The sequence below is a fragment of the Arachis ipaensis genome, chromosome B2, assembly GCF_059453495.1.
Source record: "Arachis ipaensis isolate K30076 ecotype BB chromosome B2, ASM5945349v1, whole genome shotgun sequence".
Lineage (NCBI taxonomy): Eukaryota > Viridiplantae > Streptophyta > Magnoliopsida > Fabales > Fabaceae > Arachis > Arachis ipaensis.
Window position 1 is genome coordinate 125,160,877 of NC_142437.1, and position 27,898 is coordinate 125,188,774.

Genomic DNA, 27,898 nt, shown 5'->3' on the forward strand with positions numbered 1-27,898 from the left:
TTTTCATTAGGTCATTTTTAATTAGAGGTTTGAACTTTGAAACTCTTAATAATTTAGAAGAAGTATTTAAGATTATGTCGTAGAATATATATATTTATAAAAAGAAAGTATAGAGAGTTAACACTTTTATTGAAATTTAGTCCACATTTAATCATTAAAAGAAAAATGAATAATCTTATACTATTAAATGTCATTTCATACCATTAAAAATATTGATTATGGTTAATTAATGACTACACATCATAAATTTTACTGACTCCTAACATTTCTCATTTATAAAATTAGAATATAAAACTTCACACAGATCTTTTTGTTTTGGATTGAGACTTTTACAATAAAATAATAATAATATGAATACGGAAAATGTGAGTATTGTATTTGGAGGAGCTAATAATTTTTTTATTTATATATTTTGTTTCTAAAAAGAGGTGATGGATTTAGTTAATTATCTTTTATATTTAAAAAAAAATTAGATAAAATATTTTTTTAAATATGAAGATATATTTTAAATATAAAGATATAATTTTATATGATTTGAATTATAAAAATTTACTTGTGGTTATTATTGAAAGTCTCCAAATCCGTATTTAATTTAGGCCATAAGTGAAGTAGTAATTTTGTTGGGTTGAAATGAAATGTACCCATCAAATTCCAAAGTTAGTACTTTTTATGAACGTGCATATTTGGTAGCTTACACATGAATTTTTGTGCTTACCGTTGTATCAAATTGAATTAATAATATCCCACTAGTGAAATATTTGCATGCAAATTAAAAATCCATGCACGTCCCTCCAATTTAGGCACCATTTTCTCTCCTCCATTTCTTCATCCCAAAACAAGGACACACTTCCCTTCTCACATTTCATTCCCACAAACACAAAAAATGAAACTCCTTTTCACATCATCATCACCGTATTCCACCTCCTCCGATCCGATACATCTTCATTATCGCAATTCTATAGTAATATTCGATTCATCTATTTGGATTATTATTGATAAGATTTAACATAAAGAGTTATATAGCGGAGTTAAGGTTGCTTAACACAACCTACAACCTTAAATGACAAAGTTCTGAGTAATAACATACATACATGGCATGGTCATATTGTTGATTTGGTTTGGTGTGTTGTGGAAATGAATGGGATGAGGAATAATAATGGTAGTTCTTATTCCTCCTCGGTAGCTACTCTTGTTTTCTTGGTGTTGTTTTTTGTATCATTGAGTTTGCTACCAACTAGGATTCAATGTGCGGATCAACCATATGTAACCTCGTTTTATGCTGAGGAAATCTATAAAGAACTTCAGAGTCTTGCAACACTTTTTACTAAGGACATTAGAAAGACTTTAAGCTTCTGCATAAAGGACATGTAAGTTATATATATATATCTATATCTTCCTTTTTCCTCTATGATTCTTCTTAACTACATTATTGTTTCTATGTTTCAGGAAAAAAGATTGGGAGGAAGCTTTTGATTTTAAGGGGAGGTTAGACTTTGTGGATTCTTGTGTAAAGAAAAAAGGTATGAGTTGTTGAATTAAGTTTTGAGTGATGGATGTTTAATAATAATAATGATAATAACATGGTTAATTTTGATTACAGGAGATTTCAGAGATAGAATATGCACTTCAGTTGAAATAAGGTACTATTTTCAGAGTTTTATGGATACAACAGGAACTACATCTCAGAGTTATGTGAAACCGAACAAGAATTGCAATCTGTCATCATGGGTTGCTGGTTGTGAACCTGGTTGGGGATGTAGTGTTGGAAGCACTGTTGATCTCAAAAAGGAATTACCTGAGATTCCTTCTAGAATTGATAATTGTCAACCTTGTTGTGAGGGTTTCTTTTGCCCTCAAGGCTTGACTTGCATGATACGTAAGTATGTGATGCTATGCTTCTCTCCATATTTCTTAACTTTACATACATTATTAGTAATAATTATTATTAATCATCAATTAGTTGCTGTCATTTCATGTAGCTTGCCCACTAGGGTCTTATTGTCCAATTGGGAAACTGAATACAACCACTTCAACATGTGAACCGTAAGTTGTAATTAATAGCATTCATTATTAGACTTGGTTGAGTTAAATCTTAATTTGGCCCCTGAAATTTAGTTCGATGCTTAGAATGATCTCCACCATTTCGTTGGCCACAATTAGAATCTCCAAATTTGCAATTGTGGCTCTAGCTTGTCCTTGCGATTATTTTCGTCATCAGAATACTGATCTGATGCAATTACATGACATGGTGGACACTACTTAAACGACGACGCATTGGTTTCACGCCCAAAGCCTTTGGAAACCACATCGTTTCAGTTTTTTTGTGGTTTAAAACTCTCTTTCTTTCCACTAGGATGATCATAAGTTGCAAAACATCAAGAAAACCCTTACACTACGTGGTTTCCAAAGGGTTTGGGACGAAACCAATGCGCCGTCGTTTAAATAGTGTCCACCATGTCATGCAATTGCGCTAGATCAGCGTTTCGGTGACAGAGATGATCACAGGGGTAAGTTGGAGCCACAATTGCAAATTTGAGGATTCTAATTGGGGCCAACGAAATTGTGGGGGTCATTTTGAGCATCAAACCGAATTTCAGGAGGCAAATTGAGATTTAACTCGACTTGGTTCATGTATTCATTACTTTATAATGTTTGTTATGCAGATATAGCTACCAGATACCTGCAGGAGATCCAAACCATGCATGTGGAAGTGCAGATGTATGGAGTGGAGTTGTGAACAACAGTGATATCTTTTGTGATCCAGGATCATATTGCCCAACTACAACACGTAAAGTGCCTTGTGATCGTGGGTATTGTTTTCTCTCACCTCCTCTTATATGTATATATTGTATCATTCTTCTTATAAGTATGTTTGAAATAGAGCAATACTGTTTCTTATTACCTACCTCTCCAATTTTCAGATATTACTGCAGAAGGGGTTCCACTCGCCAAAATTGTGAGTTTTGTTTATTCTTTAATGTATATGTAGTTTGTATTTTGAATGAGAAGATAAAATTAATTTGAATTGTTCACTTTTACAGCATGCTCCATGTTGAGTTCCTGTAAAGCAAACACAGAAAGCCCAAATATGCATGCTTATGCTGCTTTGCTTATTGTAAGCACTAAGTAGATTATGAAATATGAAATATCTAACCATATATATCTTAAAATTCAATCTCAAGTATGATTGTTTGGTGTATAGGTTGCACTGAGTACTCTGCTGATCTTCATTTACAACTGTACTGATCAAATTCTAGCAACAAGAGAAAAGCGAAAGGCGGATTCTAGAGAGCGAGCTGCCAAGCATGTGAAAGAGATTGCGCAAGCAAGACAAAGATGGAGATCAGCCAAAGATAGCATTACAAAGAAGAAAGGTTTGCAAGAACAATTAAGATCCTTTTCGCGCCGAAAATCCATGAAACAGGACACTTCTAATGCTGCTTCTGCTTCTCCTCTGCCACCTTCGGACAACTCTTCTGAGAAAAAGGAAAGCAACCTCACAAAGATGATGCAATCGGCCGACAGCGATTCGAATAGCAGCGAAGGATTCCACTTGAACATTGGAGATAAGAACCTGAAGAACAAGCAACCAAAGGGTAAAAGTCTGCACACACAAAGCCAGATTCTAAGGTATGCTTATGGGAAGATTGAGAAGGAGAAAGAACAAGAACAGAACAATAACTTAACATTCTCTGGAGTTATATCAATGGCTACTAATGCTGGTGAAGAGATTAAACCAAGGCCAGCCATTGAAGTTTCATTCAAGGATTTGACTCTAACTTTGAGAGGGAAAAAGAAGCATCTTCTAAGGTGTGTGACAGGTAAACTGATGCCTTGTAGAGTGTCAGCTGTGATGGGACCCTCTGGAGCTGGCAAGACCACTTTTCTTTCTGCTTTGGCTGGCAAAGTTAGAGGTTGCACCATGACTGGATCTATTCTTATCAATGGCAAACACGAATCCATTCATTGTTATCAAAAGATTATTGGTTTTGTGCCTCAAGATGATATTGTCCATGGTAACTTGACCGTGGAGGAGAATCTTCGTTTTAGCGCAAGATGCAGGTACATGAATAGTTATATCTCTAACACGTAGATTGAACATTAGGACTAGTAACTAACTATGATTGTGATATTGAAGGTTGTCAGCGGACATGGCAAAAGCAGATAAGGTTCTGATTATAGAGAGAGTAATAGAGACATTAGGACTGCAAGCAATAAGAGATTCCCTTGTTGGGACAGTGGAAAGGAGAGGAATATCAGGAGGACAAAAGAAGCGTGTGAATGTGGGATTAGAAATGGTGATGGAGCCTTCACTATTGATATTAGATGAGCCTACAACAGGTCTTGATAGTGCTTCATCCTCATTGCTTCTTAAAGCTCTTAGGCGTGAAGCCCATGAAGGGGTTAACATATGCATGGTACTTCACCAACCAAGCTATACATTGTTCAGAATGTTTGATGATATAATATTTCTAGCCAAAGGGGGGCTTACTGCATATCATGGACCAGTGAAGAAAGTTGAGGAATACTTTGCTAGCATTGGAATCCCTGTCCCTGACCGTGTGAATCCCCCTGACCACTTCATCGATGTTTTGGAAGGTATTGTTAAGCCTTCTTCCGGTGTCACATACCAGCAGCTTCCCATCAAGTGGATGCTCCATAATGGTTACAATGTTCCTCCTGATATGCTTCATGTAATGGCTGAAAACCATGATCCTGAATCTTCATCCAAGGGTGAAGGTGAAGGTGAAGGTGAAGCTGGTGGTGGAGAGCAATCAGAGCATCCTTGGGACAGTGTTGAGATAGAGAAAGATCATGTAGACTCAAACTTTTTGATCGTTAAGGATTTGTCCAATCGAAGAACACCTGGTGTATTTCGACAATATAGATACTATCTTGGCAGGGTTGGTAAGCAGCAACTAAGAGAAGGAAAATCTCAAGCAGTTGATTATCTACTTTTGTTAGTTGCTGGTGCTATCTTAGGAATGCTAACTACAGCCAATGATGAAACGTTTGGTTCCCTTGGATATACATTCACAGTTATTGCTGTGTGTAAGTTCATTTCAAACATACACATGAAGGGACTAGTAGGGATATGAATTTCATTCATATATTTATTGTTATTGTTGTTGTTATTGTTGCAGCTCTACTGTGCAAGATTGCAGCTCTTAGATCATTTTCGCTTGACAAATTACAATACTGGAGGGAAAGTGCATCAGGGATTAGTAGTCTTGCTCATTTTATGTCCAAAGACACAATTGATCTTTTCAACACAGTAATCAAGCCTGTGGTGTATCTATCCATGTTCTATTTCTTTAGCAATCCAAGGTCAAGCTTTGCAAGTAACTATGTGATTCTGCTTTGCCTTGTCTACAGTGCTACTGGCATGGCTTATATATTAGCAATTTACTTGGCTCCTTCTGCTGCACAACTGGTATGGATGGAATCAATATCTTTAGAATAAATGCCCTTTCCAGTCCTAACTATTTGTCCGATGGACTTTTCACCCATTAAGAAATCTAAGCACCCAAATTGGTCCCTATCTACTTTGATATATGTACGTTCCAGTTCCTGGTTAGGGACCGAAAAAGGCATTTATTCAAAGTAAATAGAGACTGGAACATACATATATCAAAGTAGATAGGGGACCGGAAGGAGCATTTACTCATATCCTTATTACTTTCTTTCTTTCAGTATCTGAATTAATTTTTCATTACTTGTATGTAGTGTTCAGTGCTTTTTCCTGTGGTTATGACTCTGATTGCAAGCCAAAAGAGAGACACTACACTGATGAAGATCCTAGCAAAACTGTGCTACCCAAATTATGCTTTGGAGGCCTTTGTAGTTGCAAATGCTGAAAGGTACACAGGAGTGTGGCTAATTACACGTTGTAGTTCACTTAAGACTAATGACTATAATGTCAACGAGTGGGTTATGTGCCTTGTAATCCTCATTCTCTATGGAATACTCTTCAGAATTCTCGCCTTTGGTTGTCTCTTGATCACACAAAGGAAGTAGTCCTCATCCATAATCCCTAATGCACATATTAAACATGTTTATAATACTATTAGTAGAATATGTGATTAGCACTAATTACTAATTAGCATTCTGTTGTTGTCATTACATATTTTAGGCCCTTCATTCCCTGTATAGACAAGAATTAGTCAGTGAAAAAAAAAAAGTTAGAAATTAATACTTTTATTCTATCTCTTCAATCCAATTATCACTCCCTAGAATGTGCTTATTATTGTGGTCCAAACTCCAAAGTGTGTATTTTCCTTAAAAAGTAAAAATTAAATTTTTAATTAAGTATATAAATTAAAATGAGTTGCATGTAGTAAGTAGTAGGTGATAAGAGTGGTGAGTAGACATGGACACGAGAAAAACGCGAAGGCGCAAAATAAGCGAAAAACGACGTCGTTATGTTGCAACTTGCAAGTGGTGGCGGCGATAGCGTGCTCGATGGATTTTCTGACAGTACAGCGCCGCGAACGAGAAAGAGAGAAAAAGACCTCATGCACTCAACATCTGACACGTGTCACTCTCCACAATTATCAAACAGAACTTGGTTACTGTGAAAAGTTTTTTAGCTTACAAATTTGATAGTTAAAGAGTTAAAGACAGTTGTGCACTTGAATCAACAATTTAATTAATTATTTTCTCGTATATGTTTCAGGTTTAAATTAAATTTTAGTAATAATTAAGAAAAAGAAAACGAAAAACTAGCGATTGATTCCGTCGAATAAAAACACGGCAGCTTCAGTTCTATCCCTTCGTTTCGTGTCGCTTTTTGGCGGTTTCAGCATTTTTCGGTTTCGAACATTCTCTAATCGCTCTCTTCTCTCTTTCTCCGGATTTCAATTCATTTCTTCTTCTTTTTTTACTATCCTGAGGTTAGATCTTCATCCTTGTTACTACTCTTCTCTACTTTCTGCTATTCATTAGTTAGATCTTGATTTCTACCTCAATTTGATTCTGGTGCTGATTTTTTATTTCTATGCATGAGCTTTAAGATCGGTTGTTTCTCTGTTGATTGCTTTACTTGCTGAATAAATCAGAGATTGGGGATTATTTTTTCCCTTGTAATTTTCACTACTTCGATTTTTCTGAATTAGCTCAATTTTACTGAGGATAAAAAAATGAGCATAGGAAATGGTAGCTGCTGCATAGTGTTGTGCTTTTGACTGATTTGTGTATAATTGAGTTAGAGGCTTGTGTGTGTTATGCATGAGCAATCATTTTGGTTTTCCAATGATTTTTCCCCCGATATCAATGGAATCTGTGTTGGTGGCACTTTTGCATGCGCTTCTTTTTTTTTTTTTTTTTTTTTTCGTTTTCACTTGCTTGGAGCACTTTTATCTTCCCGTTTGTTCTGAATTTTGAAGAAATCTCTGATTTTGAAGTACAATGGTGTTTATTTTTGTGTTGATATGCTGATAGAAAAACAATGAAAAAGGGGCAGTCAAGTCAGATTGATTATATCTGTATACATTGTAGTAATGTTAATGGCGAATGCTAGCTTTTGTTTTCTACAAACATGTATTTGTCTTTGAATATGAATGAGTTAGAAGATTAAACTGATGCATGTTGACATTGTATAATATTCAGTAGAATATGCGATGGATCAGGATGAAAAGTTGCGGAAGTGTTCCAATATGAAATGCCAAAGGGTAAGGACATTGGTTGAAATTGTCATTTCTCTGTGCATACATAATTACAAATTGTTTAACTCATCCTGCTCTTCGCATTCTTCCCTAATTGAAGCACACCTCTGGATTGAGTGTTTGACAAAAATGTATGCTCTCATTGCTCTGTTAACTTAAATTGAATAATGCTGAAGTAGGCACAAACCTTAGGTATAATATAATTTGATTGTTGTTCACTTGTTGAAACGATTCAAACACGTTTTTTTTTTCCCTTTAAAAAGTTATGAGTAAATTGTATTTGCTCTGTGAACTAGTGCAAGTCAACTTGCAAGCCTGATTTGAATGGTGTTTTCGTATGAACATTGAACACTCATCTGAATTTATGTTATTGTTTTGTAATGGTCTTCTTGAATTAACTGTGAATAGCAATGTGGCATTTCTGAAGGTATATGATTTATGATTTCTCTATTTCACATTTCCTTAGGTTCAGGTGGATGAATCATCTGTGCCTGCTCTTAAAGATGAAGCAATGGAAGTTGACCATTTTCTTGCAGAAAATAGAAATGAGCATGTCTCAGTAGATGGTATATTGTAATCTATATGAGAATGACGGAAGGAAATGCTTTGATGTTGAAAATGTTTCCTTTGGATCTTAATTGGATTTAAAATTGATTATTAATTCTATATCGATATTGTGATTATTTTTTTAGGACGATGGGAATTTGCTTTCAGACTTTGTAATTTCCCGAGTTATTTGTGATGTTCAATCTGATAGTAGTGTGTGTACATTCATCAGGTGGTTTGGATATTCATGCAGCTTTCAATGGAAAGGATGACTTGGAGATGGAGGTAACTGTCTCTACTAACAGTTATTACTAGGTGATGTTGAAACTAGTAGTTCAAATATATTGAACTTAAGCTGCTTGATGATTGAGTATTTGAAATTTGAGGCTATCATGGTATATGTGTATGTTGCCTCATCTAATGTTGAACAGTAAAATTTCCCCTCTTCTTATTTCAAAAATTTTCCATGCCCATATTTTGTTAGTATGAACATTGTCTTAATATTCTTAGGTCCTTGATGGATTTTTGGATGATGTTGAAATCGATGACCTTGAAGGAACTGATGTTTTCTCTGGTGCATGCGAGGAGGTTTTTTTTGGTAAATAATTAACTAACAATATCTTATAATCTTGAATGATATTCAAATAGAAAAGAAAAAGAACAAGTCTTTGCCTTGTTATTTTCGTTAAGCTTTTCCTTTTCAAATATTGTATTTTGTAATTTTATCTTTCCAATCTACAGATTTTGAATTTGACAGCAAGGCTGAGGTGCTTGGCCCTGGTCCTTTTGAGGGTTCCCTTCTGCAAAACTCAACTTCAGAAAGTCATTCTTCAGAATTGAGTGGAAGCAGCGTTGTTGGTTGGGTATCAGAATCTACAAAACTACCCATTGCACAATCTGAATGCAAAAATAATCCTCTAGATGATGTAGTGTCCTATCAATCACGTGGTGCCTTCAGGAACAATCCTCATCAACCGTCAAATGAAGATTGCCTGTACAACATTTCACTCGACATACCGCATCTACATCAGTTGAATAATGATCATCATTTGGCTGGTGGTATATTATATTGTAAAAAGGAAACGGGTTCAATTGAAAAGAGTCAACCTACTGCACTTAAAGAGAAGAGATTCCGAAAGCCTACTCTTAGGTACATTGAAGAGACTTCAAATTCAAGGTCAAAGGAAACTGCTGGTACAAAAAGAAAACATTCAAGTGCCTCATCATGTGATGAACTTCATATAAGAATTAAAGCATTGAGAAAGATTCGAGTTGAGAAGTCTAGTAATGGAATTAGTGATGTGACAATCCCAAAGTTGAAAGCTCACAGGGGCCGACCAAAGAAAGAGGTAGGGTTTTATCTGAAATGAATTTGCCTCATTGTGCATCCCTCGTGTCTTGCTTGTTTCCAAGTGGGGCTTAGATTCATTGTACACTATTTCTCAATTACAAGATCAATAATCACCTCTAGTTTGCTCGTAATTCTATATTCTAATATTATGTTATTCATTTCTATATCTGCTTTTATTACTGGACACTATTCTTTTTCATTTAACAAGGCATTTGTTTTTGTAGAAACTTGATGATGAGGAGGCATTTTCCTCGGACTCTCAGGATGAATGTTTGACACCAAAAAGATCTAAAAAGAAAGATCGGAGAAAGCATCAGAGGATGTGGACTCTCTCTGAGGTTATTAAGTTGGTTGATGGCATATCTGAATATGGAGTTGGTAGGTGGACGGATATAAAGAGGTTTTCATTTTCTTCTTCAAGCTATCGAACACCCATAGATCTCAGGGTACTTCACAAAGCCTTGTCTATTTCAATTGTTTCCTTCTTTGCAAACCAGAGTTTTCTAAATGTGATTTCTGCAGGACAAGTGGCGTAATCTTTTAAGAGCCAGTTCCATTCAGACAAACACAATAGACCAGAAAGAGGTTAAATTTCTTCCTTTAAGAAAATTTGTTGATGTATTACAAATATTTCAGTTAGTTCTATTGAGGTGCCAATATATGATTACAATCATTTGTGGTTGCAGGATGATGAAAATGATGATCATACTTTACGCCCCCTACCATTTAACGTGGCATGCCGTGTGCGTGAATTGGCTAAAATTCACCCGTACCCAAGGCAACGCGGCGGCTCAAAGAATTCTCGCAGTAGCAAACTTGGTACTTCTACTTCAGTTAGTCAAAGTAAAGATTCTCCTCCCATTGGCCAGAGCAAAAGAAATATACGGAGGAAGTGTACTTACAAGTGAAACTCCCTCTGTAACAGAGGTGAATCCATAGTCACAAAAAATCTTGTTGAAATTTAGATATATCATTTGCACAGCTATATACATTTAGTAGTTTCTGCTGGTCTTTTACAAAGGCATAGAAAATTTTTTTAGTTGTAAACTTGAGGAATTATTAGTTGGCTCCGCTCTACATAAATTTGCCATGGTTAATGCCTAATCCCTGCAAGAGTATGAATTCTTAAATGATGTCTGACGTGTTTTAAAACCAAGTTTAGATGTAAAACATTTTGACATCATGTAGAGAAGGGTGTTATGAGCTTCATCTTGCAGCATTTTATCTTCTTTTCACACACAAAATATCGAGTTGTTTGCACTCTTTTTTTTTCCTTTTGACACCTAGGGAATTTTACTCCCCTTTATCATTAACCTATCCTTCATTTTATTCTCCCATTTTTTTTACTGTTACGAGAGGATTCAATTCTTTAGAAATTCAGAGATGGTACGACTAGCTAAGTAACAAAATAAGAGTACTACATAAATGTGTTTGCATTAGTTGAATATTACAAATGATTTCACATGAAATTGTAGAGAGCAGCAAAGACGTTAAGCTAGCTAGATAGAGAGATAGATAGCTGGATATTAAAACTTGAGGCCTTGTTGTGTGCAAAGTATGTTCTCAAAAGAGAAGAATGAAGAGTAAGTAAGTATGCTTCCTATAGGGAAGCATGGAGAGGTGTTGATTGTGAGATATGGGAGATGGGAACACAAATGATAGTGTCATCCAAAATGACAGCTCAATAGAACAGATATATGCATGTGGCATGGAAACCAAAGGGAAAGGCTGTCTAATCATAATCACAATCATTTTTTACACGAATCCACTCATCATTTGATCTGAATTCAGTTCATGTCTTACTATAAATCTCTCTTGTTAGATATATAACTATTTATGTTGCATTCTTCTATCAGCTTAAATTTTTAAAATGAGTGGTTTCATAACATAGTATCAGAATTTTATGTCCAAAAGGTTCAGATTTCGATCCTTGGTAAGTTTCAAAAATGAAAAAAATAGTATAAAGCAAATAAAAAGAGAAAAAAAAGTCTATACAAAAATTAAATAAATCCAAAAAAGTCTCTTGTTTAAAAGAAAATGTTAGAGATATAATCATTTATGTTACCTCTTTCCATAAGAGTGTTAGCTCGTGGCCCAACCCTCATGTGCACCATTTCTACAATCACCCTAATCATCATGGACCTTATCATCACTTGTCCTATAGTGTACGATTCCATCATCATTCTTATCTTTTTCCTTCTTACTGTTCTTGTAGTTTTAAATTCCTTTTTTCCCGGGTACTGTAAAAAAAAGTGCATAGATTGTTTTTGAATCAATATTCCGCGTAGTTTGGCTTGGTGCCTTGCATGTGACATAAATTACAAGTATCTTAATAGTTATGGGGAATTTGGACAGCAAAGGATGCAGAACAACCTTGATGGCATTTCAAAATAACATGGAATATATTATTGAGAAGTGCATTGTTCATCCAATGAAGTGCTTTCGTTTTAAAAATGATTTTAATATATAACTCTAGTTTTGTGTCTTATCTAGAAGAAGAAGAAGAAGAATAGTGTTGATGGCAGTTTATTACTGCAGAAGAAGATAGATGATGCGTGAAACTGAAGTTGGTATTAATTATTGTAATTTGAACCAACCTAGCAATGGCCACATGTGTCTTAAAGGGGATGTATCAATGTGCTGGATCTCAATCATCTCTCTGACCCTTCTGCATCCAAAAAGGGAAATCTCTTATATTGTCTCCCCATTCCCACAACTACTCTCTTTCACTCTACATTAATGCTTCATATTTTCCACTTTAACAATTATATTTTAAATTGATCCGGTGGTCAACTTATTAATCCGTTTTCATAAGTATTGAGAATTCGAATCTCATCGTATATATGTATATATATTATATATTCATGATAAAATAGTTATTGGCCAATAAAAAACTCTTAAATGGAACTTAAATTCACGATAAAATAGTCATTGGCCTGCCTGACTAAAAAATACTATGAAATGAATGCTCTCCTACCTTCTCTAAAGTAACATGTAAGTTACTCTCTCTCCTGTGTCATATTTTAATTGTGTGTTTATTTTAACATGACTTACCTTCTCTACTCTTTCGTCATCTTTGTGCTTCCCAAGCATCACCATCTTATTGGTATTTAGTTTTCTCTTCCCAAATCATTCTTCCTAAAAAGGTACTCCAACTCTCTCTAATCGCTCCTCACTCCTTCGTCATCGTCGTTACGCCTCCCAAGCATCACCGTCTCATTGAGTGTCTTATTTTCTCTTTCCAAATCATTCTTCCAAAAAAAGTACTCAAACTCTCTCTAATTACGTTTACTCCTCCCCATTGTACTCCTTCATCGTCGTCGTTACGCCTCCCAAGCATCACTGTCTCATTGGGTGTCTTGTTTTCTCTTCCCAAATCATTCTTCTAGAAAAGATACTCCAACTCTCTTTAATTGCGTTTACTCCCCCACTCCTTTGTCGTCTTCGTTGTGCCTCCTAAGTATCACCGCCATATTTTAATATTTTATAAACTAAAATATGAGACTGTTCTATTTTTTTAAGAGGTGAATAATGAATGCATAACAACAAATCAAGACATATCATAGAACAGAGAAAATAAAATCAAAGTCCAATCTACATTTTGGGTCAAAGTTAAGTGTAGTTTTCACTTTTGAGGGAAAATGTAAAGAATCCGATCCATAATGTCCATTGAATCTCGTGTGTTGTGCTCACAAGAAGCATATTTTCATATCCACCCCTTTGCCATGCATATGCCCATTTCCTGAATTCCTTGGAACTACAAAGCTAATGAACACTCAAACTTATCCTAGATTCATCTGCAGAACATACATACCAGCTGACACTTTGAAAGTTTTAATATTTTGTACGGATACTCATACTAGTACCAATATTTATTTGGTCCTTAGAATAAAATAAATAAATAACGCTATATGGCAAACTCCGACTATAATCTATCCAGATTGAGAATAATAAATTCACATCTCAATCCATGCATAGAAGCATCCAATACTGAGATTGACAATTAATGCAATATACAAATCTTTTTCTTTTTTTTTTTTTCCGTGGTCTTGATGCACTGTAGAAATCTAAAACTTGATTCATAAAACCGTTGGTAAGAATTGTTGTTTCAATTAAGATTAAGATTCATTAGAATCTCTCCATACTCACTTAAGAAGTCGCGGATTCGAGTCTCTTTATCTTTTGGTAAGCTAAAGAAATGAGCATCATCCATCTACCAATTATTTAAAGCTAAAAATGCTAATATCAATATCAACATGCAATTAAAAATTCTAGTAACGAAATTTTGACCCTTGTGTTTTTGAATCCTCTATCTCCATTAACATCCGCAGCCACCATGCATAATCCACTATACTATTAAGTATTAATCCAAATCTTTACAGCATTGTTGCAATTAAAAGCAATATTATATCACCGACTTTTTTGCACTTAGCAGTACGAAAAATTTTCAAGAATTACGACTCAAAAAGGAAAGTTGAAGCCACCCTATGAAAGACGAATCTGAATAAAGTTCCAACATGTGTCATAAAATAAAAATTAGCCATCCCAAGTGGATTTTGCACTTAGCCCAAGACACTTATCCCATTCCTCTACTCTCTCTTTCATATCTTATCTTTATTTTTATTTTTTCTTCTCCTTCATGTTGTGGGGTCTCAGGGATAGTGAATCATAAGCTCCATACCCTTTCAAGAATTGCAGATAGAAAGCACTGAATCCTTCACTTCTTCCAATCCTAGGAGGGGTGTTAATCAGTTATACATACATGATGATGATGATGGTAATGATGATGATGATGATAACATTGATGTATACATTTTTATATATATGTACCTGTACCTCCCTAAAATAATCATTGGCAGCATGCATGATCGTACATTTTCGTATAATCAAACTATTCAATTTTCTATATCTATATAAAAAGTAGCTTTAAAATTGATGAACATGGGTCAGCAACTATATAGTATACCATAATATATGTAACTGGCACACATTTATTTATTTAATTAAAATAATAACAAATAATATATTTATATTATCAATAGCATAGGCTTCCAATCATGTCAAACATTAATGCTCTTCATTGCATTGGTTTTTCCACTTCATCACATGCCAATCCCACAATTATATAAACCTTAACCTTTGTAGCTTCTCTCACTCTCTCCAAGTAATACTCATTGCACTTCTTTTGAATCTTTTCCTCTGTTCTTATATGATCTCTCTCTCTCTCTCTCTTTCTCTATCTAATTAATATCTATATATCATTCATCAACAAGTAGTTAAAATTCCAAGAACTATGAAGACAAGGTTTCTTAGAGGGTGCCTTAACAAGTGCAAGAAAATGGGAAGCAAAGTGATACCTTGTACTACTATGTCTGAAGCTTGCGACCAATGTTACCTTAAAAAATACACTAACTTGTGGCCTTCTTCTTCTAATTCATTGGATAAGAGATGCTCCATTCCAAATGATGTTCCAAAGGGTCACTTGGTAGTGTATGTTGGAGAAGAACACAAGAGATTTGTGATCAAAGTTGCATTGCTTCACCATCCACTCTTTAGGGCCTTGTTGGATCAAGCTCAAGAAGAGTATGATTTCATTGCCGATTCCAAACTATGCATTCCTTGTGATGAACACATCTTCCTCAGTGTTCTTCGCTGTGCAAGTTCTCCACAGAATGATCGTGTGTGTTTCTGTCTTTATCTCTGAGAGTAGTAGTCTTATATGAACATATATAATTTTTGTATACATATATCTGTTCAATCTAATAAATTCTAGGAAAATAATTTATTATGTATAAATAAGTGACAATCTCAATTACATTAGTGGGAAGAATATGACAAATTATGTGTTAATAATGGGCCGGGGAATTTCGATTGTTTGATTAATAAATTTAGTAGCAGTAATTGACTAATTTCTATCATCATTGGATAATTTACCATATCTATTATATTCATCAATTATTAAAGAGCTGAAATCTTGGAAAATGGATCCTCTCTATTTTTTTTCTACTGAAAAAAATAAAGTGTGATCTCTCACCTTTAATTCTATAAGTGGGACCAGAAATTAATAAGAGAGAGAAAACAATGAATGGTGAGATCAAACACTGGACACTCTCCAGTTTTTTTCTCACCGAAAAAAATCCACTCCGCGTATTGCATTTTTTAATTGGATTTGACAAAGCTTTTTAGGTAGATGTTTGTACTTTTAGAAAACTTTAGGTTCGGTAATTAAATTGTAATTTTTAGAAAATAAAAATACTTTTAGAAACAATTAAGGTAAAATATTTTAAAGATAATTATATTTATTAAAATTAAAAAATCTAATATAATCCTATTCATTAATTAATATTTAAATTTAATTCTTATATTAATATCTATTATAATATTTTTACATTTTAAAAGAATAGATAATCTACTTTAGAAAATTAATGAAAATAAAATAACACAGTCTTTTAGATAAATATCTAATTATCTATCAAAAAGAATTTCATCTCTTTACGATGTTTCCTTTTCACCATGCATTTAATATAATGGTTCTTCTATGATTTTCTTTCAAGGGTTTACTCTATTGAATTTGAACCTGTGCTTTGTATGCTGAGGTATATGCATAGTCATTTAAGCTCTTTTTCCTTCCCGGTTCTGGTCAATGCGCCTAGCTGTTTGTTTTTAGTGGTAGCATTTTGAAGCTGAAAATTTTAGTGAGTGATGCTTTCAGCAATTATATACATAATGCGATGAGAGAAAAGAGCATAATAATGGAGGCAAATTGACAAGGCATTGTCACCACTCAGAAAAGTTATCGATAGAAAAACTTGGTCCACGGTATGTAATTCGTGTTTTCAATGGGAAAAAGGATAGTTCTTTCTCACAAAAGAAACCATTATGCGAAAGATGCCATAAGTATTAATTAGATTATGGGTAAACGATAAATCACTAAACTAACAAAAATAATTGACCTATATGAACGATAAATAAGAAAAAAAATTTTAATATAGCAAAAATAACTAGATATTTAATATATATTCTTGAAAAGTGTTTTAGAAAGAAGATTTAGATGCAGTCTTGAGTTGGTCGAATGATAAACTCACTCATCCATTTAAGCAAGTATATTTTGTGCATGCAATAACTCATTGGCTAATGACAAATTTTTAAATGGAGTTTAGCTCCACAACAAATTAATAAAAAAAAATATAAACAGGGTTCTCTTGGGTGAAAGATTGAGCGTAAAGCTTTCAAGGAAAATGATACTGAACGTGATATTTAACATCCTTGCTTTAGAAATAAGTTAACTTCAAAGTGCCTTTGTCTATGCTACCTGTGAAAATTTTGGACGTATAATATAATGCTCGTAGATTTTTTCCCGATATAAAAGATTCTCTTGTTTTCCTTTAATTACTGTCAATTTTTAACTATCATTCGGTTAATCCTTCCTTGCCATTTAAGCCACGGCAAAAGGCTAGACCAATTGTAAATCTACAATTAAAGGCAGTGTTTATTTCCTCCCTTTTTCTTTAACTTGAAAATTCGTATCTAAAATGCAAGAACAGAAATATCCATAGGAAAGATTATATCATTGAATACATATAATGATGAAGACATGAACCAAAGTGGTTAAGTTGAGTCCCGAAAATTCAAGGCACCTACGAAACTTCTCCCAAGATCATAGGCGAAGTTGCGACGGTTCCTTGTAAGCAATCACAATTATTAAGTGCAAATACCTTGTTACGTATCTAACAGATAACATGTAACCAACCAAAAAAGGACATGACAACAATAATGAGGACTCAAATATATCAATAATTATAATGTCTCCCTGTTGAACTTCACGTATTTTCCCTTTGCTGGGGGATTAAAAAATCCCATACCAGTTAAGAGTACCATAATCGAATTGCAATAAAATCCTCAAAATAATCAAAACTTGATGGCAGCAACAGAATCATTGAAAATCGGGCTTCTCTGGGTATGTGCAGCCAGACCTTTGGATGATCACGTTTGCTGCATAGCAACCAGCTCTAACACATTCTGAGATTGGCTTCTCCTGAACCAATTGTGAAAGGAATCCTCCAACAAATGCATCTCCTACAACCACATTAAAAATAATTGAAAACGTATCATCATATAATCATGTTGATAAACCATCGACAACACACATTTTATGACCAGGAGTAGATCATTTTATCAAATGCCTATTAAAATTCTAAGCATTCAATGTCACATATGCTTGATTATCGGTTGAAGTATACCAAAACCAAACTCAATTTCTTTTAGTGTTAAAAATTCAGTTGCATATATGACTTTGTTCTATATTCATCTACTAAAAGCAAAAGGGATATACCTGCTCCATTAGTGTCAACAAGTTTCTCCTTGGGCAATAGGATCACAGGGAACAGTTGCACCTTCCCATCCTCAGCAACACACACAGGGTCTGCACCTTGTGTGATAACGGCTATTCTTTTTTTTGCTGTTACCTTTGGCCACTCACAAATCTTTTTAGCTATCTCCTCAACATTGTCAGTCTGGTAAAGAGAAGAGTAGTCAAAATATGAAGATAAATTTAAAACCAAAATTGCAATATTCTTGAGCTTCTGACAAGTCAAAATTACCTCCCAGCCATGAACTTTGGAAAATGTTCTCGCTTCCGTCTCATTTCCAAAAACAATGTCCACATACCTGTATCCCCAAAATGAGACTTCTTAATATCAATTTGTTAGATTCAATTCAGTTACATTTAGATAAGATCCTTACGGCAGGGCTTTCTCCTGTGGATCCCTGAAGAACTCACAGATAAAGGGGGCTGAAAGGTTCATGGTGAAGACCTGCATACAACAACAAAAAAATGGTAGTAAAAAGAATGATCAATGATAAATTCTCCTAACTAGTGCGCAAAAGAATCCTCCCAATATAAAATCTCACTCATCTATTCGGTGGTCCTTAGATATGGTGTAAATTACAATTCATGCTATGGCAAGTGAAATTTTTGAATTAGAAGTTTTAAGCATAACATCCAGAGGCTTATATCATTAATCAAAAGGAAATACCACATTCTATCCGTATCATACCTTGTTATTTGCAGCAGCATGTTCAGCAACTAATTGAATGGAATCTGGAGATACAGTTAGGAAAAAACCAGCAATGTAGTAATACTTGGCTTTTTCAACTGTTTACACACAAAACATGAACAATAACAAATGTCAGTCATCAGGACTATTCAGATATAGAGATATAAAGGGGTCCAAACAAATAAACTGGGTACCTAATGCCCAATTTTCTGGTCTTTTCAAATGCTCAGACTTGTAGCAATTAGCAGCTGCTAAGTTGGCAACAAGTGACCTGTATTTAGAAGCAATCAATAGAAAGCTTCAGATAATTGTCTTGCAATCAAGCACATATAAAGCCAAAGATATATAGGAGTAACATTCAAAAACAGCATAAAATGTATAACTTTTTTATTCCTGAGTAGCATTTTCTGTTCGTTTCTTTTCATTTGTTTTGATAACTCCGAGAAGAAAATAATGAAAACACGAAAACCTTGTTTCCTGTTTTCATTTTCTATTTGTTACTATTTTCTTCATGGAATCTTAAAAATAAGAAAGCAGAAAATAAAAATAGATAATGAGAACAGAAATCAAACATAAACAGTTTGGTTATGCCAAAACTAAAACAAGAAAGAACTTAAGGAAAATCTGACTGCCAAACCTTTCACCACCAACTACACAAACAGCACAAGTTCCTGTAGGTGTATTTTCATCTTCATAATAGTGAACCTGATCATTTAATGAACAAGTTGATTTCAGAATCGAATTTTATGTTTATCAGTGCAGAGAAACAAATGGCAAGGAAAGGAGAAGATGAATAACAAGATTATACTTACATTTACACCAGCAGCTGTTGAGTTCTTCTTCATCTCCTCCCCATACTTGTCCTTTCCTATGCAACCCATATAACTTGTTGCACCAGGTTTTTGAAGCATCCACTGTAAGCAGCAATACAGGGTGAGTTATTTTGATCACAACAATTCAATATTGGGATTTACTAACAATAAAGATAAAGTACAGACCTGAGCAACCTTGATTGAATTCTGAGTAGCACCTGCCAGCCAACAAGAAAATCATTATTATGAAATATGGACATCCGCTTTTTCTGTTCTTTTCTTTCTCCTTCTTTAGCCAGCATGTTCGTGAATCATGATATTACAAATTAATAGTAAAGCAATAAGCTAGATCTGATGTATTACCTCCAGCAATATACTCCACATTAAATTTGTTGGTCATTTCATCATACCTGAAATGATGGTTTAGTCATATTAATTTTTTTTTTTTTAAATCTTGTCCTCTTACTAAATTGCCTAAAACCAAAGTTTAGCAATTTACAAAACAAAAACCAAAAGAGCTTGGGTAGTGACATTAACACCTAATAATAATCCTTCTACAAATGTAAGTTGAATGTCCAATTCTAATTACTACGTCAAGTTCATAGCTTAAAAAGAGAAATTCCAACAATGAGTATTTAACAATACTTATCAAAAGAAACAGAGTATCTAACACACCTAAAACTTGAATACTTAACAAAAGAAACAGAGTATCTAACACACCTAAAACTTGAGATTCACCTTAATAATAACATTTATTATATACATAGAAAACAGGATTGACAGAAAAGAAGTAGTGGACAACAAATGGGCACAGCAATTTTTCCCTACAATCCATGCTATGAAGCTCTTCAAGGATTCATTTGGATTTTCACTTCTATATTATAATTCTTTTAATTTAACAGTAATAAAAAGTTAATCTAAGATAGTAATCAGATGCAGCAGCCAAAATCAGAAGTTAACAGCTTATTGATTCCAGTTCCTTGAAATGAATGCAACTCATCATCATCATTATTGTTTGAAATGAAATGAACTCCCTTCCCATTCATTTTAAAATGAAAATAACTCGGTTTTCAGCTCCCTGTTTGCTTTTAAAAAAAGTTCACGAGTTTAGCCATTTAGCAAGCAAATTGTCCTATATCTAAAACTAAATATAATAATAAAAGAAGGCAGAGAAACGGAACAAAAATTAGCATGTTTTTTAAGAGATTGATTTCAGGCATAAATGAAAACGAAGTAGCAATTAGTAAAGCATATTGTTGGAAAGTAGCAACTGTGTATAGTAGTCTTACATGGATTTGTGCTTGTCCTCTGCCAAAATAGCATTGTTCAACTTTATATCATACCTGCGCCAAACACACAAAACCGCAAGATCTGAATCTCCTCAACAACGACTTACGAATCGATCATTCAAAAACAATAAACTCTATTATAGTTTTCATCATCACTCTATAATTATTACTTCTAAGCTCAGAGTTACACTTGATAAGATACGCAGAAAGAAAGAGAGAGAAGAAAGAGGAGATTATGCTTACTTCTGCAAGAACTCGTCGTCGACGACGGCGGAGATGTCGAGGAGAGGATTTCCCATTCCGAGGAGAATGCCATCGTACGACTGAGACGCCATTGAATCGAAACGCAGTGAGAGAAAGCAATGAAATGAAAGGAGTGAGTGAGTGAGAGAGTGAGATGCAGATCTAGCTTACGCTTTATAGGCGCTTTCAGATTCTTTTCTGTTATTTACTTATTAATTAATTCTATTATTCACATTTATGAAAAATACTTTACTTATTAAATAAATAATTTACCTTCATCCATTTCATTTAAAATCTTTTTTCTTACATTATTAAGTGAATAAGTGATGATATCTATGCTAATGACTTATAACTCAAATGTCATAGTCTCCCTATGTTCAATTAAGAGGTTGCGGGTTCGAATCTCCTATCTTTGGTAAAAATAATAATAATAATAATAATAATAATAATAATAAGTGATGATATGTATACATAGGTTGGTTAGATAATATTCCCTTCACCAATTGCTAATGGGGGTGTTTTTTGTAATTTGAATGAAGTGTGTGCGCATTTCAACTACCCTGTTTCACCAATAAGCAGTAACTGGTGAGATCTGAGAATCCACCAACCCAGGTGGGTCCCATTTCACCTCCAACTCCATAAATGTTTGGCATTCGTTGCCATACGGCCACACCACAATTCCACAAAGCTACCCTAACTTGTCGGTCACCATTTTTCTATTTTCAAATAATTTATAAAATACTCAAAGAGAATGAGAGAAGGAGAAAGCGGAGGCGAGCGGTTGAGGGTGAAACACGGTGAGGAAGATGGCCATGCCATCGGAAGAGATAAGGGGGAGAGCGTGGGTGGGTATGTATCCGGTGTTAAGGAGGGTTCTTCTCGAGAGGGGTTAGGAAAGCCATCCAAGGTCTCTTTTAGAGATAAAGTTATTGGTGCAGAAAAGTCTAAGGCCTTTGCATTAGTAGGGTCTTTATCTGGGGATGGTATCGCGACAGTGACAGGTAAGCAAGGTGATTCTCGTCCACCAAGTGTCAGTTTTACCAAGGAGGCAAAGAGCTGTCTAGCTGAACCTTATAAGGAAGCCATCGTGATCAAGGTGCTGGATAAGTATTATGGCTACACGGCTCTCATGCATAAGCTCCGGATAGTATGGCGCATCAAAGGAGGGTTTGATTTGTTGGATGTGGGATTTGGATATTTTTTGGTTAAATTTGATATTGCTGGGGATCGTGAGAAGGTCATTCTTGGTGGCCCGTGGATGATAGACGGTCACTATGTTGCAGTAAAGCCATGGGATGTGGATTTTAGGCCATGCGAAAAATCCTTTGGATCAACGCTGGTATGGATTCGAGTCTCGGGACTTCCAATTTGGTGCTACCAGGAACAAGCAATGCTGCGAATTGCTTCTGCAATTGGGATTCCGGTGAAAGTAGATTTGGCTACTAAGCTCGCAGAAAGAGGAAAATATGCCCGAGCTTGTGTTCAAATTAATCTTGAGTTGCCTGTAATCAAACATATTATAGTGGAGGGTGTGACTTATGAAGTGGAGTACGAGAGTTTACAGTTGATTTGTGCTACTTGTGCACGGTATGGGCATGATAAATCGTTGTGCATGGAGAAGGAGTCCTTGGAAGGAAACATAAATTCCTTTGGTGATGGAAAAAATAATGAAGCCCCAACATTAGTACCACACAACAATCACGAGATTCAAAAAGAGGCTGAATCAGAAGCTCGTGATTTGGGTGAGAAATTAGGAGTTGTTAAAGGGAAGGATGTGGTTACGGAATCATTGGCTCCTCACGTGCCTGATGGTCTTGTTAATGAGGCATGCATGGATGATGGAGAGGGCTGGCAACAAGTGCTGCGTAAGAAAAAATTTACAATGGGCCAGTCATCAGGTTTGAAGGACCAAGATGGAAAGCAGCACAAGTTTGGTTCGAGAAGGGTTCCAAGGCCCAATTTGCATGGTGATGGAGGCAAATCAACTGGCATTAGGATGGGGAAGCAAGAAAAACATGAAATTGCGCCATCTCCATCGCGCAGAACTCCTGCACGTCGTGGAATTTCTCTACGGAAGCATCCTCGGCCTTCCTCCTTGCAGAACTCGCCAGTTGATAAAAATGGTGGCACAACGGAGGAAACCTTAGTAGATGGAAGCATGGCAAGTGCAGTGTCAGGGGGTCCAAAGGTGGCAATTATTGAGGATCAGAGTGTGCCAGTACCGCAGGACAAACCACCTATTGAGGTTGGTGATTCTGTTTAGAGTTTATGTTCTTATTTATTCTGTCCCTATTATTTATGGATAGTTTAAATATGATTGTTTGGAATATTAGGGGTGCTTCTAATAAGTTAGCCCGGGTGCATTGTAAGGAACTTGTTAGGAAATTTAGACCTGTTTTCTTTATTGTGGTTGAAACTCACTCCCCTTTTCAGCATTTAAAATTATTTTGGGAAAGGTTGGGGTATCACTCTGTTGGTATAGTAGAGGCACAGGGGCATAAGGGAGGTATTTGGTTTCTATCCTCTATGAAGGGTGTTTGTTGTAAGTTCATTGATGCTTTTGATCAGGGTGTTACTGTTGAGGTTCACTTTGATAATTTAATTTGGAGGTGTAGTGGTATTTATGGCAGTCCTCAATTTAATAAAAGGGTTCTCCTTTGGGATTATCTTGTTGCACAATCCATGGTTTTTCAAGGACCTTGGATTGTTCTTGGTGATTTTAATGAAGTCAAATTTTCTCATGAATCTAAGGGCTGTCAATTTTCTCATCAAAGAGCAAACATGTTTGCTACTTCATTAGGGGATAGTGGTTTGTTTGATCTGAAGACTATCGGGAGGCAGTTTTCTTGGTACAGGAGGGTGAAAAATTATGTTGATGTGGCAAAAAAGCTTGATCGAGTCTGTATAAATAGTAGTTGGTTATCTATCTTTCCAGAGGCTTATGCAGAAGTTTTAAATAGGCTTCAGTCTGATCATTGCCCTATTCTGGTGCGTTGTAAAGGTCGTCCTCAGCCTAAAGGGAATCGACCTTTCCGATTTGTTGCTGCTTGGGCTACTCATCCTGGGTATAAAGATATTGTGAACCAGTCATGGTGGTCTGGTAATAGAGGAATTCATGGCAAGCTTTCAGAAGTACAGAAGAATTCACTAGAGTTTAACTCGAAGGTATTTGGTAACATTTTTGTTAAGAAATGTGAATTAGAGCAGCAGATTAATTATTTACAAAAGCGTTTGGAAGTGGTGGATAGTATTTATTTGCGTCAGAAAGAGCAACAGTTGCTTGATGATTATAATAATACTCTAGTGCAAGAAGAGCTCCTATGGTTCCAAAAGTCCAGAGAGCAGTGGGTAAGGTTCGGGGATAGGAATACAAGATTCTTTCATATTCAAACTCTTGCGCGAAGGAAGCATAATAAGATTCATGGCCTTTTTCTCAAGGATGGAGTGTGGGAAACTGATCCAGAGGTTCTGAGTCAAGAAGCAGAGTCTTTCTATAAAAGCTTATTCTGTCATTTGGATGATGTTGATTTGGGTTGCCTTGGTGATGTGCCTCTTCCTTCTCTGAATGAGGAAGCTTGCAATAATCTTACGGCACCAGTTACTATAGAGGAAGTCAAAACAGCTATTTTTCACATGAACTCTTTTAAAGCTCCAGGTCCGGATGGGTTTCAAGCTTTCTTCTTCAAAGAATATTGGGAGATCATTGGTCTTGATGTTTGGAAGATGGTTAAGCAGGCATTCTCCGGTGTTACTCTTGATCCGAGAATGTTGGAGACTTTACTGGTTCTCATTCCAAAGGTTGAATCACCGGTATCTATGAAAGATTTCAGGCCGATTAGTCTCTGCAATGTAGTTTACAAGATCATCACGAAGGTCCTTGTTAATAGGCTTCGTCCTCATCTTGCGGAGATTGTTGGCCCGCTTCAAGGAGGATTTATTCCGGGACGAGGAACTCCTGACAACATCATTATTGCTCAAGAAGTCCTCCACTTTATGAAGAAGACTAAATCAAAGAAAGGCACACTGGCCTTTAAGATTGATCTGGAGAAAGCTTATGACAGAGTTGACTGGAGGTTTTTAGCTCATACCCTTAAGAGCTTTGGTTTTCCTATTCCTACACTTAATTTGATTATGAATTGTGTCACTGCTTCTTCCTTATCTATTCTTTGGAATGGGAGTCGTCTAAATGGCTTTACTCCTAGCCGAGATCTTAGACAAGGAGACCCTATGTCACCTTATCTTTTTGTGTTGTGTATGGAGCGACTGGCATGCTTTATTAGTCATCAGGTTGATTTGGGCTTGTGGGAGCCGGTTGCTATTTCTAGAGGGGGACCAAGAATATCCCATTTAATGTTTGCGGATGACTTGCTTCTATTCTGTAAAGCTACAAAAAGACAAGTGCAAAATGTGATGTTGGTTTTAGAGACTTTTTGCAAAGCATCTGGGATGAAGATTAATGTGGAGAAGTCTAAAGCGCTTTGCTCCAAGAATGTCTCTGCAACAAGGAAAGAGGTTTTCACTGGGGTATCCTCTATCAGATTTGTCCAGGATTTGGGCAAGTATCTTGGAGTTACCCTTAGCCATTCTAGAGTGACTCGTTCAGCTTTCAATGGTGTCTTGGATAAGATTCGGAGTAGGCTAGCAAGCTGGAAAGGGAGTTTACTCAATCGGGCTGGTAGACTCTGCTTGGTTAATTCTGTTGCCGCTGCTATTCCCACGTACCAGATGCAGGTCTCTATTTTTCCCAAAGGAATCATTAGTAAATTGGAGTCTATGATGAGGAATTTTCTTTGGAAAGGACAAGTTGATGGAAGAGGATTGAATCTTGTTAGTTGGAAGGTACTGGTTACTCCAAAAAAATATGGAGGTTTGGGGATTAGAGATCCTTATTGTGTAAATATTGCTCTTCTTGGGAAGCTAGTTTGGACTTTTTTCCAGCAGCCAAACAAGCTATGGGTCCAATTATTGGATGCCAAATACCGATCATCTCTATATGACTGTTTTAGTTATCCTAAGAACAAGGACTCTCCCATTTGGAGGTGTCTTTGCAAGGCTTGGAAAGTGTTGAAGGATGGGTTTGCTTGGTGTATTGGAGATTTGAACCAGAATTTTTAGTTTTCTAGCTGGAGGAGAGAAGGACGGTTATCTAATGAGATGGATTATGTCCACATTTCTGATTCGAATCTCCGGATACAGGATATTTGGTCGGTTGGTAGGTGGCATTTGGATACTCTTTATTCTCCTTTATCTCAAAATCTGAAAGATAATATTCTCTCTTACAATCCAGATGAACAAGCAGGTCCGGAAGTGGGTTGGTATTGGAGTGGGTCTGCTGCCAAAGTCTATGACTCACGCAATGGTTACTTGTGGTTGTGTAAGCAGCTGTTTGGTTGGGAGGAGAGGGAGAATTGGCTTTGGCTTTGGCGTCAGCTTGTTCCGGAAAAGCATAAGTTTTTGGCTTGGTTGTGTCTTAAGGAGGCTCTTCCTACTGCAAGTTTTCGCTTTAGAAGAGGGATGTCGTCATCGGATAGGTGTCCAAGATGTCTTTCTAGCCAGGAATCGGTTATACATTGTATTCGGGATTGTCCAAAAGCTCAGCTTGTCTGGCAAAGGTTGGATATTCCTTGTCATCCTTTGGATTTAAAGAACTGGTTCTTGTATCATAGCAGAGAGCACCCGTTCAAGTTCTTTTCGGGACTTTGGTGGATATGGCGAGCAAGGAATAACGACATCTTTAATCCCCATGAAACTTGGCCTCCGGAAAAAGTCATTTGTCTGGCATTAACTTCAGAAAAGGAGCTTAGAAATATTTTTGAATTACAACGTATGTCCCTTCCCTCTACTCTAAATGGTTTTTGGAATCCCCCATCCATTGGTACTTTTAAGATTAATTGTGATGCTAGTTATTTTGGTTCGGGTGATAGTGTTGGTTTTGCTTGTGTTATTAGAGATTGTAATGGGAGCTGGCAAAGGGGGTGTTTGGGAATGATTGAGAGTAATAGTATTCTTCAAGGAGAATTGTTTGCTATTTGGAGAGGATATCTCTTAGCTTGGGATGTGGGTCAACGAGATGTTATTTGTGAGACGGATTGTGTGGAAGCATTTAATCTTGTTACTCAAGATGGTGTTGGGTTTATTGATCCACTGGTGCTCAAAATAAGAGATATCATGCATTGGAATTGGCGTGTTGACTTTCGTTTGATTATGAGAGATGCAAACACGGTGGCAGATACTATGGCAAAGATGGCGATGAAGTTACAACTTTCGCATGTGGAGCTTCTTTCACCTTGGGAGGAGTTTAAGAGTAGTCTTGAACGGGACTGTCCCTCTATTTAAACAGTTCCTTGTTTTGTTTCTTTTGTTTTTCTTTGTTTAATTTATTTCAATCACCAAAAAAAAAAATAATTTATAAAATTATTATATTGACTATCTTACTTATATACTAAAATCATCTATAAAACTAGTTATTTATATAAAATATATTTTAAATATAAAATATATATTAAAAATATACAGAACAACATATATATATATAATAATGAATTTTAAATATACAAATAATACTTTTATATGTATAATTTAAACTTTAAGATATTATTAAGAAAATAAATATCAAATTATTATTGATATATAACATTGACTGATAGTGAAAAACTCACACCAACCCCTGAATATTTTTTCCGGGCAAGGAATTTAGTGTAACCACTAACCAAGCTCAGACAAAAAAAAAGAAAGAAGAAACAGCAACCAAAAGAGGAGAAAGGGTGAGATAATGGGGTTTCACTCATATCTTGTCCACTAAATTAACAGCCCTCTATTTTATTGTTGATAAAATGTGAAAGTTACTCTGAAAGGATCTGTTAGTAAAGTAGTATATATCAATTTATTTACACAAAACAAACTAAGCATAGAAAATATTTTTCTTCTAGATATAATC

The 27,898-nt window shown here is 35.6% G+C and overlaps 4 protein-coding genes and 1 pseudogene across 6 annotated transcripts; 4 read left to right on the forward strand and 1 right to left on the reverse strand.

Moving 5' to 3' along the window:
• The first annotated feature begins 1,644 nt into the window (after positions 1-1,644).
• On the forward strand, positions 1,645-6,018 carry LOC107628083 (putative white-brown complex homolog protein 30). Its single transcript, XM_016330892.3, has 9 exons — positions 1,645-1,876; positions 1,980-2,043; positions 2,664-2,810; positions 2,922-2,956; positions 3,042-3,115; positions 3,203-4,062; positions 4,139-5,052; positions 5,145-5,434; positions 5,728-6,018. Exons 1-9 carry the CDS (start codon positions 1,660-1,662, stop codon positions 6,016-6,018), a joined length of 2,892 nt encoding a protein of 963 aa, XP_016186378.2. The 5' UTR covers positions 1,645-1,659.
• A 573-nt stretch (positions 6,019-6,591) lies between these two features.
• LOC107626486 (uncharacterized) lies at positions 6,592-10,665 on the forward strand. Of its 3 annotated transcripts, none has more exons than XM_016329375.3 (9): positions 6,592-6,893; positions 7,609-7,670; positions 8,131-8,230; positions 8,443-8,495; positions 8,721-8,808; positions 8,952-9,559; positions 9,786-10,007; positions 10,084-10,146; positions 10,248-10,665. In XM_016329375.3, exons 2-9 carry the CDS (start codon positions 7,620-7,622, stop codon positions 10,467-10,469), a joined length of 1,407 nt encoding a protein of 468 aa, XP_016184861.1. In that variant the 5' UTR covers positions 6,592-6,893; positions 7,609-7,619; the 3' UTR covers positions 10,470-10,665. The 3 variants fall into 3 exon arrangements, with proteins under 3 accessions (XP_016184861.1, XP_088360490.1, XP_088360488.1); XM_088504362.1 differs by having other exon boundaries at positions 6,710-6,893; positions 7,612-7,670; XM_088504364.1 differs by lacking the exon at positions 7,609-7,670 and having other exon boundaries at positions 6,696-6,893.
• A 4,072-nt stretch (positions 10,666-14,737) lies between these two features.
• On the forward strand, positions 14,738-15,280 carry LOC107628084 (auxin-induced protein 15A-like). Its single transcript, XM_016330894.3, has one exon. It carries the CDS (start codon positions 14,855-14,857, stop codon positions 15,263-15,265), a length of 411 nt encoding a protein of 136 aa, XP_016186380.1. The 5' UTR covers positions 14,738-14,854; the 3' UTR covers positions 15,266-15,280.
• Positions 15,281-17,110: 1,830 nt separating this feature from the next.
• On the reverse strand, positions 17,111-21,184 carry LOC107626487 (adenosine kinase 2). The gene is made up of 12 exons (XM_016329377.3): positions 20,962-21,184; positions 20,719-20,772; positions 19,793-19,839; positions 19,616-19,647; positions 19,430-19,531; positions 19,255-19,322; positions 18,812-18,888; positions 18,618-18,715; positions 18,304-18,374; positions 18,162-18,228; positions 17,894-18,074; positions 17,111-17,637 (listed from the first exon to the last, which is right to left on the reverse strand). Exons 1-12 carry the CDS (start codon positions 21,051-21,053, stop codon positions 17,495-17,497), a joined length of 1,032 nt encoding a protein of 343 aa, XP_016184863.1. The 5' UTR covers positions 21,054-21,184; the 3' UTR covers positions 17,111-17,494.
• A 528-nt stretch (positions 21,185-21,712) lies between these two features.
• On the forward strand, positions 21,713-27,297 carry LOC107632449 (uncharacterized; annotated as a pseudogene).
• Positions 27,298-27,898: the final 601 nt, after the last annotated feature.

Bases quoted from the DNA above. Each gene is read 5' to 3' on its own strand.
- LOC107628084 (XM_016330894.3), top strand. From the start codon at position 14,855: ATGAAGACAAGGTTTCTTAGAGGGTGCCTTAACAAGTGCAAGAAAATG.
- LOC107626486 (XM_016329375.3), top strand. From the start codon at position 7,620: ATGGATCAGGATGAAAAGTTGCGGAAGTGTTCCAATATGAAATGCCAA. The intron at 8,809-8,951 runs GTAAATAATTAA...TCCAATCTACAG, and splicing joins ATGCGAGGAGGTTTTTTTTG to ATTTTGAATTTGACAGCAAG. The intron at 10,008-10,083 runs GTACTTCACAAA...TGATTTCTGCAG, and splicing joins GAACACCCATAGATCTCAGG to GACAAGTGGCGTAATCTTTT.
- LOC107626487 (XM_016329377.3), bottom strand. From the start codon at position 21,053: ATGGCGTCTCAGTCGTACGATGGCATTCTCCTCGGAATGGGAAATCCT. The intron at 19,532-19,615 runs GTCTGTACTTTA...TGCTGCTTACAG, and splicing joins ATTCAATCAAGGTTGCTCAG to TGGATGCTTCAAAAACCTGG. The intron at 18,716-18,811 runs GTACCCAGTTTA...GTGTGTAAACAG, and splicing joins ACCAGAAAATTGGGCATTAG to TTGAAAAAGCCAAGTATTAC.
- LOC107628083 (XM_016330892.3), top strand. From the start codon at position 1,660: ATGGATACAACAGGAACTACATCTCAGAGTTATGTGAAACCGAACAAG. The intron at 2,044-2,663 runs GTAAGTTGTAAT...TTTGTTATGCAG, and splicing joins ACCACTTCAACATGTGAACC to ATATAGCTACCAGATACCTG. The intron at 3,116-3,202 runs GTAAGCACTAAG...TTTGGTGTATAG, and splicing joins CTTATGCTGCTTTGCTTATT to GTTGCACTGAGTACTCTGCT.